The sequence below is a fragment of the Centruroides sculpturatus genome, unplaced genomic scaffold, assembly GCF_000671375.1.
Source record: "Centruroides sculpturatus isolate CEXI.00-Female unplaced genomic scaffold, Cexi_2.0 scaffold568, whole genome shotgun sequence".
NCBI lineage: Eukaryota > Metazoa > Arthropoda > Arachnida > Scorpiones > Buthidae > Centruroides > Centruroides sculpturatus.
In genome coordinates, this window is record NW_019384710.1 from 53,344 (window position 1) to 65,778 (window position 12,435).

The 12,435-nt window shown below is 25.8% G+C and overlaps 1 protein-coding gene across 1 annotated transcript in view; it reads right to left on the reverse strand.

The window, feature by feature from the left end:
- The window catches only part of LOC111627789 (oxysterol-binding protein-related protein 11-like), a 56,263-nt gene that overhangs the window by 33,809 nt on the left and 10,019 nt on the right, over window positions 1-12,435 (reverse strand). The window contains exons 3-8 of the mRNA XM_023371430.1: window positions 10,232-10,311; window positions 9,261-9,452; window positions 8,175-8,216; window positions 6,334-6,414; window positions 3,205-3,263; window positions 1,022-1,125 (exon numbers count right to left, since the gene is read on the reverse strand). Of these exons, the coding sequence (XP_023227198.1) occupies window positions 1,022-1,125; window positions 3,205-3,263; window positions 6,334-6,414; window positions 8,175-8,216; window positions 9,261-9,452; window positions 10,232-10,311 (558 nt within the window). The remainder of the gene's footprint in view (window positions 1-1,021; window positions 1,126-3,204; window positions 3,264-6,333; window positions 6,415-8,174; window positions 8,217-9,260; window positions 9,453-10,231; window positions 10,312-12,435) is intronic.

A 12,435-nucleotide genomic window follows, 5' to 3' on the forward strand; every position in this document is an offset into this window, starting at 1 on the left:
ATCAACTAGTCAACAAAATATTTCTTTCATTAAATATAATGATTTAAATCATCATAAGATGTAAACGTGCATTTTTTAAAAAATACTTCTATTAATGTGTTAAATACACAATTATAGTTATTCTATAAGTAAGAAATCAAAATTACTAATGCTTTAACTCTGATATTATAACTTAAGCCATATAATTCCTTTACATTCATACATACATACATATATATATATTTATTTATTTAAATTGTGATTTTGATATACAAAGAAAATCAATGTTTTGAATATTATTTATTTTGTTGCTTAATTAAAGAAACATAATAAATAGTGTCAGTTATATCATCTATTATTTTAAAAAAGACCTTTCAAGAAATGATTATTGAAATGTGTAAGTAAATTTTATTTACTTATGTTCAGTATCCTGAACATAAGTAAACAAAATGTTTATTCTGCTTTCAAAATAATTGAAATGTAAACTGTAGAATCTTATACATTGTGGAATCAAATTTTTCAATGTAAAATAAATATATGCAACTTACATTAAACTTAGTAGAATCATCACAACAATTATAAAACTTTAAAAATTTTTTTTGTCCCTTAATAACTGAAACATTATTAATTTAAAAAACAGAAAAAATGTAACTACTTTATAAACATCAGGCATTCAATTTAATAAATAATTGACCTACCTTTTAGCATGCAAATAGAGCATGCTAAAAGGTAGGTCAATGAGTGTAATTATTTAATGTACTTTATATTATTTTATTTAAATTTGTTCATTATAACATATTAATAATGAACTTAGAAGGATGTGTTTTTAAAACCTACCCAACTTAACAGTTTTCAGCAATAGCAGACATCTCATCCTTCAACTAATCCATTACACATTGAGAATCTACTGTATATATTATATATACATAAATTTTGTTTGAAAATACGGATTTTGTCTTAAAATTTAGATTGGAATATTTATGTATTAAAATAATAATTTTTTATACAATATTTCAGCCATTATTAATTGTATAAAACATACCTTGAGCAGATTGTGATTCTTGTATTGATTGTGATTGTGTAGGAGATGATCCTGAGAAAATAACAGAAGACTTCATTTCAGATAAACTATTATATGACTGTCTCCTATAATATTTTAAAATATTTTTCTTCAGATTTAATATTTTTATTTTTGAAATTGTAAAATTAAATTAATTTTAAATAATGCAATATAAATTTTTGAAATATAATAATCCAGTTAAATAAATAAATGAAAATTGATAAGACAAAATATAGACATTTTAATACTCCATAGGCATTCAACATTAAATTATAATAAATATTTATGTTCAAATTTTAATTTATCACTATTTTATATTTCTACATTACATTTCATTATGTGAGTGATACTGAATAAGAAAATTATTTACTTGAATGGAAATAATTTTGTTATTATATGATACTGTTAATTATAATAGTATTGTTCTTAATTTCATTAACTTGAATCATGATTAGATTTAATTTAGAATTAATATCTTAATACAGGCTTGATTAATCACATTGATTTTATTATTTGATTATAAATTAACGAATTTTTTTACTCGTTAATTTAAATTAATTTCATAAAATATGGTACAGTAAGATTAAGTAACAGATGTTTTGTAATATTTGAAAACAATCTTTTAAATATATTTTTAATTATTAAAATTACTTTTGTATCCTAATCAAATGAATTTTAATATTCACTTTATAACACTAACTAAAACAAAACAAATATATTAATTCATAGTATGAATTAAAAAAGCTTGTTGAAGAGAAATACCATAACTTCCAAAAGAAATGAAAACTTGATTTTCATTTTGTAATTAAAGAACTATAGCATTATAATACTACTGTTATAAAAATTAAATATGATCAATTTGTTGTTGGAAAAAGTTAAACAGTTAAACCATTATTATTTTAGTATACAAGATAATTTAATGTTGTAATAATGGTTTAACATTTTTTTTTCTACAACACATTCTCTTATGAATTTACTTTCTATTTAATTATTATTAGTTAAATAGCTGTTACAGAAATTACAATGATTGCATATAACAACAAATATTTATATCATATATATATATATATACACAAGGTCTGTTCAAAAAGTATCGGACCTTTAGTCGGCAAAAATAAATTTATTGACTTTGAGGTACAAAACCCTAATCCCCTTCAAAGTAGTCTCCTTGGTAATGTATACACTTCTCCCAGCGTTCCTGCCATTGCTGGAAACACTGCTGGAACGCATCTTTTGGAATGGTTATCAGCCGGTCCGTCGCATTTCGCATGATGTCTTCTCTCGACTAAATTTGGGTTCCTTTTAGCGGCATTTTCAGCTTGAGAAATAGCCAAAGGTCACACGGAGCCATGTGGAGAGAGTACGGAGCGTGACGAACCACAGGAGTATTGTGTTTGGCGACGAAAGCCCGAATCAGATGCGCAGAATGGGCGGATGCGTTATCACGATGGAGCTGCCAAGTTTTGATCGACCACAGATCCCATCGTTTGCATCGCACTGTATCGGAAAGACGACGAAGGACCTCCTGGTAGTACTCCTTTGGGATGGTTTGGCCTTGTGGTGCGTACTCACGACACACCACCCCACGAGAGTCGAAAAAACTGTCAACATGACCTTTGATATTGCTGCGGACCTGCCGCGCTTTTTTTGGCCTCGAGGATCGTCCCCGAAAGCCTGCTGAATCTTGCGAATGGTTTACACTCGGGTATCGCCAAGGTTTTTGGCAAAATTTGATGTAATATCGCTGCTCACGTTGTTCAGTCATTTTCCAGCTTAGTGGAATCCGACGAGAGTGCACTACATGACCTCACTCATAGGCCGATTGCCAACAACTGACGCTTCCTGCAGGTGGGAAAAAATTCAGGGCTGTGCATAACTGTCCCCTCCACAACTCCACCGAAAGAGGCCTCTCGCGCATCATTGGTTTACACGGAAAAAAATAGGTCTGATACTTTTTGAACAGACCTTGTATATATCACTCAAATATATATATGTCAAAAAAACTACATTAACAAAGTGTTATAGAGTTCATTTTTAAAAAATATTATATTAAAACCTTATCATCCAGTTTAAATAACCTTTTTCATGAAATGTTTTCAAACTTACAATGATTTATTTACACTTCAATTAAAAAACTAAATATGAATAATATTTTAGAAATTTACCTTTCTGTTTTTGTTAAACTTTCTTCTACTTTATCTTGATTGACAGTATCATCACTTAACTGAAAATTTAATGTTTTGCATTAGTACAATCTTACTTTCTATAAATTTTCTCATAAAATTAGCTTATTTATTAAGTTAAATTAAAAAAAACCATATCTTATCAATTCTTAGAATTTAACATTTCAACACTTTTAATTTACATTATGATTTTTTTTTCTTTTTAATTTGCTTTTGTCAAATTCCAGTTTTTTCTTTAATATTTTCTTACAGACTACTGAAAAATACTTATTTTTTAATAGAATATTTAACAGATATTTTAGTTGATATTCAGTTCTGATTACATAGTATAAGATAAAATATAGACCAAAAATGTTTGAATCTAGCACATCCATTAACATTAATGATATGTAATATATTTAATTAAAAAAACTTTTACAGATTAAAATGATATGACTGATAAATGTTCATCATAAAATATTTTTAATTTTGGCCTTGAAAAAAACTATTCCTATTCAACATTTTTAACATAGTCCAAAGCAAAAATCTGGCTAAATTGCTATTAAAAATGGATATATTAAGATGTGCAAAAAAAATATATATTTCCTTTGGAATATTTTTTCCTGTTTTTAATTTACCCTATGTTTCTATATTCAATGGTTGACTCAACAGTGAGAAAATGATGTTTCTAAATGGACTGTTGAGTTTTCTGTTGAGACTAATGACTGTTTCATCATTGAGCTCAACAGTCCCAATGACCTTAAAGTCCGTTGAGTATTTAACAAATTAACATGGCGGCTTCCATGAAACAAGTAAATTTCGCTTATGGAAACTATCAATTCGCCCTTGCTGTGGATGCTATTGTGACATCCAAAGGGGGGATTGAAAAAGAAGTAATTAGAAATAGGAATAATTAAATCAGAATTAGGAATTCATTTTATGACACAGTGGGAAAATAACGAAAGGTCAAACGAACAAAAGGAGTCCGAACCAAACCCACCCACACACTTCCTATTTCATCCGATTTGAAACCAATAAAGCCGATCATGATGACCATATAAGGAACAACTATTACTAAGGTTGCAAGACAAACTGACTTTACTCACCTCCAGCAATTAAGTCAGTTGGTTTGACAGCTGTTATCAAATTTACGAGGTGGAATGAGTAATCATAATGAATGGAAAGAGGTAATAAATCTGAAGAGATGTTTTGATTTCTGACAATTAACATAAACGAAACCCCAGACACAAATCAAACTTAGAACGGGTTGCATTATACTTAGTATTAGTCAGCTCTCCCAAAAATGGATATAAAAAGGGCTTGGACACAGTCCTCTGGCGGACATCAACTGGGGACTTTAAATCCATACTGCCATTCTGTCCATCACCACCCTGGCCGCCCTGTCATAATTGCCGTCTCTCATGAAGGAAGACTACTGGTCACTCTGCCAATACAGGAACATTTTTACCAATGCCCATACAATGAGATCGGGAACCCAGAGGTATTATTTTAGAATATTTGTAAACTCTCTCTCTCACGTCTCGTCTCAGTTATAAGCTAGATTAAGGTTAGTTTAACTCAGAGAATATTGGGACAAATAAAGGTCCAGAACCTAGATGGTCTATCGACAAGAACGAATTAATTATTGTTGCAACTTAGAATATTTGTATAAATTTATAGTTTATTAAATATATTTTTATGGTTAATTATGTGTCATCCTTGAGTACGGCCGACACCTTGTCACGACCTCTCTCACCCTCCAACTCATTTACCACATAAGCCATCCTCTGACAAAGAAGCCGATAAGTGGGGACAAGCTCAGTGCTCTACTCCCTCAGTTCACACTATAATATCAGACAGATTGTTTTATCATATACAGATTGTTCACTATTCACAAATCACATCTAAATTCAAACTTTCCAGCAAATAAAAGACAAAAATATACACATCGAACGTTTTCGGCCACTAAATTTATCGGCCTTCTTCAGAAAATACAAACTGGAAAAACCGTTCTAGCATGTGATTGCACAATTATGTTGGATAATTTGGTCAATATTGAAATTTTAAGCTTTTTCTCAGAAACAACTTCCACAAATGTGTCCAAAATTGATTACAACTGATATTTGGCCCTCTAAGTCTTCCTAATGATATAAATATTCAAGAAATTCAAATTATTAAAGAAAGATCCGTATAGGAGAAAATGATAGAGATAAGGGTTCATTTGAATAAAAGGATTTATTTGAATAATGGTTGAGTGAGTTACTTTAATTATTTAGCAAAACAGTTGCAATCATTGCCTTCTCCTTAATTAAGTTGGCCATCATGAAAAGTGCCCTTTCAATGGAAATGTTTCTTTTTTCTATTAATACAAAACGTGACATCAAATTGTTCAATGGAGGGACTCAACAGAGATCCCACTGTTGATATAAGTGTTTAGAAACGTACGAGTAGTGATTTCAGCACTTCTTTATTTCAAAAGTTATTTTAGATAAATAGTTAAATTAATCATTCATCATGTTTAATTTCATCTATATTTTTATAAGTAAGTTTTTCAATACAGATCTTAGTTTCACACTAAAAATTAGTCAGCCAAATAGGATATAATAAGAATAGAAATTGGCTTTTGATCTTTTAAGTTAAAATTTGCATTTTATATTATCATAGTCACTTCACTGTTTTATACACTTTTTTGTTTACTATTTGTTAAATGCATATATGACGTTTCTGACAGTTTTACTATACTTTTACATATAAAAAATATATCTACATCATTCTAATATACTGCTGCTACTATTTTTTGTTTTTTTTTTTTATTTTTTTAAGCTCAAGTAGACATTGAAAACAGAAGAAAGGTTAATAGCTAGGTCTTATGTTTTTATATGTAAAAACAACAGAATTTCATTACTTCCTCTTTTTTGGATTAGCATTTTTTGAATTAATAGAAATTATCTAAAGAGTATAATTTTTTCACTTATTTATATTGTTAATAACAAAATGAAGAGGGAATTATTCTCCATGATATGCAAATTTTTCTAATAAAATTAAAATAATTTTTATATTAGAAAACTGAGTTTAGTGTTGAAATTTCTTTAAATTTTATTTCCAGTTTTATAAAAAAATCATATAAATTACCTGAATTTTTTGAAGAATAATTAAACATTGATCTAAACAGGATATAGTAGCATTTGCAGTAGCTTTAAGAATTAATAAATCCTTTAAAAATATATAAAATTTTATTAATCATTTATATTATTGACAAAATGTTATTATTTTTAACAAAATCAAATTTTTGATATAAATTAATAAATTACCATGATTACTAAAAAAAATTAAAAACATTAAATATATAATTTTTCTTTACATATAACTAAATTATTCAAAGCATTGTATCTTACTTATTAGTTATAAAACACAATAATATTAGTTAAGAATTCCAATTAAATATTTTACCATTCAAATAACTAATTCAAAAAGTTTTTAATTCCTATATCTTAGATTACATAATAATGTTTACTTCCATAAAAAAAAGCAATGGTAATTTATAGTAATCTTATAATAAAAATACTATATTTGACAAAATTTTTGTCTTTGTTCTGAAAATAGTATTGAAAGATATTCTAAATTTTCTCACAGCTGGTTATATAGTAAATAACACCAACAAGCCTTTATAATTAAACCAGCACATATATTTTTAATATACTTTGACAAGCACTTTCGATCCTAATTAGGATCTGCTTCAGGTCAAAACATTATATGCAAAATTTTGGAATGCTTAAAGAGTGATTTTAAAATCGCTGGAACAATTAAATATTTGAACAAATACATAGATGGGAATTTTTGTATTTGTTTGAATATTTAATCGTTCCAGTGATTTTAAAATTGCTCTTCAAGTATTCCAAATTTTTGTATAGAATGTTTTGACCTGAAGCAGATCCCAATTAGGATCAAAAGCGCTTGTCAAAATATATTAAAAATATATATGTGCTGGTTTAATTATAAACGTTTAGTTGATGTTATTGAAAGATATTAAACTGTATTAAATTGAAAATTTATTATGTAATTAAATTTTTTGTGTCCCCATATACTGTAATTGGAGAATGTTAACATAATGGAATCCACTTATTGTATTCACTAAGATTTTCCTGTTCTTATGATGATAATCATTTGACAATAGTATGAAGTTAAGTATTATTTACTTAACTTCTGACTACAATTACTGAAAATTCCAGTTTTATTGACTAGCATTAAAACAATTAAAAAATGTATAACTTTAAAACTATTAATTAGTATAGTATATAATAAACAAAATTATGATTTATTTTTTGATTTACTTCTTTTAATTAGAATACAAATGTAAAAGCAAAAACAATGGCTAGTATTTTCAGTAAGTATATGGGCATATTGGATTGTTTTGTTTAGTTTGATCACCTGATACAATATATTTATGATGATGGCTAATACTTTTGATTATTTTTACATTTGTATATTAATTAAAAGAACTGATGTCAAAAGACGGTAGTTTTTCTATCTTGCTTATTGATAATTTGATGTATTGTCAACCTACTCATTATAATTATTATTAACCTATAGCAGTTCATCTATTTTCCCACAGTTTTGTAATACCATCTTTAACAGCAGCTAAGGTATAATTATAATTAAAATATTAAACATATAAATAGTAAACATTTGTTAAGATTTTCAGTGGTAATTCATAACTGATAACAATTGTGTGTTATTAGCTACATGTTGAGCTGCTGGCATGAAAAGTCAGCTTAAAAATGCAAATTTATTTGAAGTTAATGATAACTAAAATCAATTACAGTTTTATAAATTATTTTAACTTGTACATTTTGAGTCATGTTAATTTTGATGATAATAGACAACTGATAAAAATATCTGCAATTACAATAAGAGGATTCTATGTATTATCTAGCTATACACAAATTTGAAAATAAAATACATTTATCACTTACAGAATCAAAACATTTAACTTGAGATCCAGCAACTGGAAGTGCCTATTAAATAATGATAATATTAATAGAATAAAAACTAATCAAACCATACAAATTTATTTTGATTATTTGTTTAATACTTTTAAATTCTATAATTTTTTCATTAAAAATATTTTATAGATATTCTCATTTATATGCATTCACATTTTCTTATTAAAGTGTTTAAAAATTGTATATTTAGTTATTTTTCTACTTTTTTATATTACTTAGATTTTATAAGGACTAGAATTTCTCGAGATTATAGGAAGATTTTTGCAGCAAAAAAGTTGCCTTAGTACAAATTAAAAGAAATTGTACAAATTATACAGTATACAGTATACATTATACAACAAATAATTTATTTACTGTTAATTCTTAATAGTATCATAGAATTGAAAGAGAGATCAGACAATGTTTGTCTATAATATATGTACTTTTTGCAATCTATCATAAAATAAACTTTCTCAATTTTCCTAAGCATAAATATTACCATCATCCATGTATGAAATAAATTCATGGAGAGTTTTCTAACAAGACTGTGGGTGTCAACAATATGATCAAGTTAGAAAATAAGGAAAAACTTCTTATGGTTTTATTATATACATTTGAACAAAAAAATACTGAATTTAAGTTAGAAAGTATAAAATATTTGATAATTTGTCATCATTATTTGTTAATGATGACAGTTTCATCAACTAAAAAATGATTGAAAATCTGTTATACTTAGCAATATCAAAGTAAATTTCATATAAATTAATACCAGATAACAAATTCTCTCAAAATGAGAATGCTTTTAAAAGAGATCTACCTCATTTATAAGATACTTACATATAAATAATTATTGTAGAAAAATTTCAATTTTGATATAAATTTAATGTGAACACAAAATTTCTTCAGTTAAGAACAAATATATGGTCATATAAAAATTGTAAGTTTGATAACAGAAATAATCAACTCGAAAACAATAGTTTTTCATATTTATGGAGAAAGAGAAATTTTTAAATTCAAAGTTTCTTATAATTTTTATTATATTGCATCAAATCTTATTATATATGTAAAACTACTTACATCTATAGCTGTCTTTAAATCTTGTTGACATTTCTCAGTTTTAGACAACATATCTTTTACAGATAACAAAGATTCACACATAGATTCTGCATATTCTTTGGATTCTGATTCATTACTCAATTTCCCCGAAATAATACTAGAATCTGGGTGAACAATATGGTTAGAATTTATATGTCGAATTGGAGGATTTTGCTGAAAAAAAAAAAAAATGCTGAAAAAAAAAAAAAACATTTACATATGTATTAAAATAACATACATTAATAGATTTTAATATTAAAAAAGTATAAACAATATAAAATATTATGACAAAGAACTGTTTTTTGATGTAGTTAGATTTAATTTGAATTTGTATAATATAGAATATTTACTATAAATTTATGAAAATTAAAACTGAATTGTTTTATGCTTTTGAGTGACCATCATCATTTGATGTTTCATTATTTATTGTAATCTTTTAATTTTCAATCTAATCATAAACAGATGCTATTGTATTATATATTACTGCATAATCATATTCTTATTTTCAAAATTGTTCTACATTATTTTTAAATCTAACTTTATTTGTTATGCATAATAATATTGCATAGCAGTGTGTCCCAACAATCTATTTTATAATTATACCTCAATAATAAAATTTTCAATAGAAGATTACTGATGACATTAGTGTTGATGCAATAATAAATATCTCCATTATAAAGTGGTTTATGATGTCTTCTTTACTATTCACATTTAAAACCAATATGACAGAAAATATACTGACAATATTTATCAGTGCATTTATCAATACTCAAAGTACTAAATAACTGTCCTGATTTATTCAATGTTTCAATATAAAAGAAACTATAAATAATTAAAAAATACATTACATTAAAAAAATTAGTATAAAAAAAATTCCATTTAGTTGAAACTTTAATTTTAGAAAATCTATTAATAATAATAATAATGATAAATAATATAATCTTAATTCATACCTCAGCAATTGTTTTAGTCTGATGTTCTGAAACTTCTCTTAATTTGTTTACCCAAAACTGTCTTTCTTTAGCATCATTTGCTTTATTTAAATGAAAGATAGCAGTTATTGTTTTGTAAGAAACAAATAATAAAATAAAAAATATTTAGTTATATTTTTAAAATTATATCTTTAGAATTTTCAATTATTATATGAGGCTTCTCCAAAAGTTAAAATAAATGAATAATATCTAATTCATATTCAGAATGTTCAATTTTAAATAATTGTTTTTTTCCATCAATGAAAACTTTTGATTTGAAATTCAAATTCTATATATTTCAAATGCAATTTATACTTTTCTAAGTATCATTTGAAAATTAGATTATAAATAATAATTAAGAGATATGAAATTTGAATTTTAAATATTATCAATTATAAAAAAACGAAAAATACTGTATTTTTTTTAATAATTAAAACTCTCATGATGACTTATAAAAGCACCAAAGCTAATAATATAAAATGTGTAATAAAACAAAAATAAATGCATTAATGCATTATTTCAGTCAAACTGATATTGTAAAAAAAAAATTAAAAACAATGTTCTAGAATTTGATATTTCCTGTAACTAGAGTCTGATGATGACTAATTAAATTAGCCATTGTTTGTTAAAAATTTAGGATAGATTGCAGAGACAGAATCTAGACCTCAACCAGAATCTGTCATTAAAATTGTGGTTCACGAAAAAGTGTATTGCAAGAATGATATTTTTTGATGACTTCAGTTTAGACAAAATTAGAAACTTGTTTTAAGACCAACTTCCTAGATTTGTTCAGTGGGAAATTTATAACTTGTTTCAAAAGGAAATTGCTATTTTATTTCCTCTGTTGTCACAAAGAAATTTCATTAAGAACAAATATTATCCACATTTTAGATGTTATTAATGCAGTAGAGAGACAATATTTGAACTATAAAAAACAAAACAATAATGTGAGATCTAAATATAATTCTTTAGGATTTTATTATGATCAAAAGTTTCAAATCATATACACATTTTCTAGATAAGAATTTTGTAGTTTTAATCAAATTGGATATAAATTAAACATTTGAGAAAAGGAAGTCAATTATTAACTGTGAAACAACAATTATTACTTGATGATGATTTGAAATAGAATTAAAAATTCCAAAATTAGACTAACAATTTTTTCCTTGAAGAAAAAAAAAACCTTTAAAATAATTCTTTTTAAAAAGTAATGTTGATTTTTCTGTTTATAACTTTTATTAAAGAGTAATTATAAATTAATTCCAAAATAAAAATGTATTGCTTTCTGTCAAAGCCAGTCAAGTGCAGATGATTAAGTTAACTGAACAAAGGAAAGCACCGAACTGATCATAGAGAATAAAAGATACCTATTTAAAAAATAAAAATGACAAAAGCAACCAAAATTACCACTGATTAAATTGTGATTTTGATACATTAAAACAAGTGTAAACTAACTTTTTTCTTTCATATGTATGAAATATGAATAAAAACAAAATTAAGACAGTAATCTATTGTTTCCAGTTTATAAATCTTATTTTGGAATTTTTTATTTGATAGAATATATATAACAATTTATCCTTTTTTGTTGACAGTCAGATAGTTGTCAATTAATTTATCAAAAATTCTTTCTTCTTTGGGGCATTTTGCTACATTCGTGTTCTCCCTCATTTTTGTGACTTAATGAAAGGATCCATCCAGTTGATTCACCAATGTCTAAAATCTGAGATAAACCATGGTAAATGTAACAGCTGAAGTTTTAAGGTTGTTTGTTTAGGCCCTATTCAAAGACATTCTGCATCTTAGCAATGAAGTTTAAACTGTAGCATAGTAAGTCAAAGGCTATACACCATTTTTAGTATAAAAATGATGGAAAGTTAAAATAAAACTCTCTGCAATTAGTCCTAAATGTTGGAAATTAAGGTTTTGTTTCTCAAGTTAATTTAATTCAATTTTTGTTTACATTAGTTCTTTCATATTCCTTTTGAAAGAAATTATTCAACTTAAATCCTTTCAAAAATACAAATTTATACTCACCACGTAGTCTATATACTTCTTCACAAGCAGCACTAACAAAAAATGTTTGACTATCTTCATCACTTGGTGATATCACAGCTCCCTAGTTGAAAAAAAAAAATTATATATATATATATTTATTAGGGTTTCTCATTTCCCTGTCTTTTGCTTGT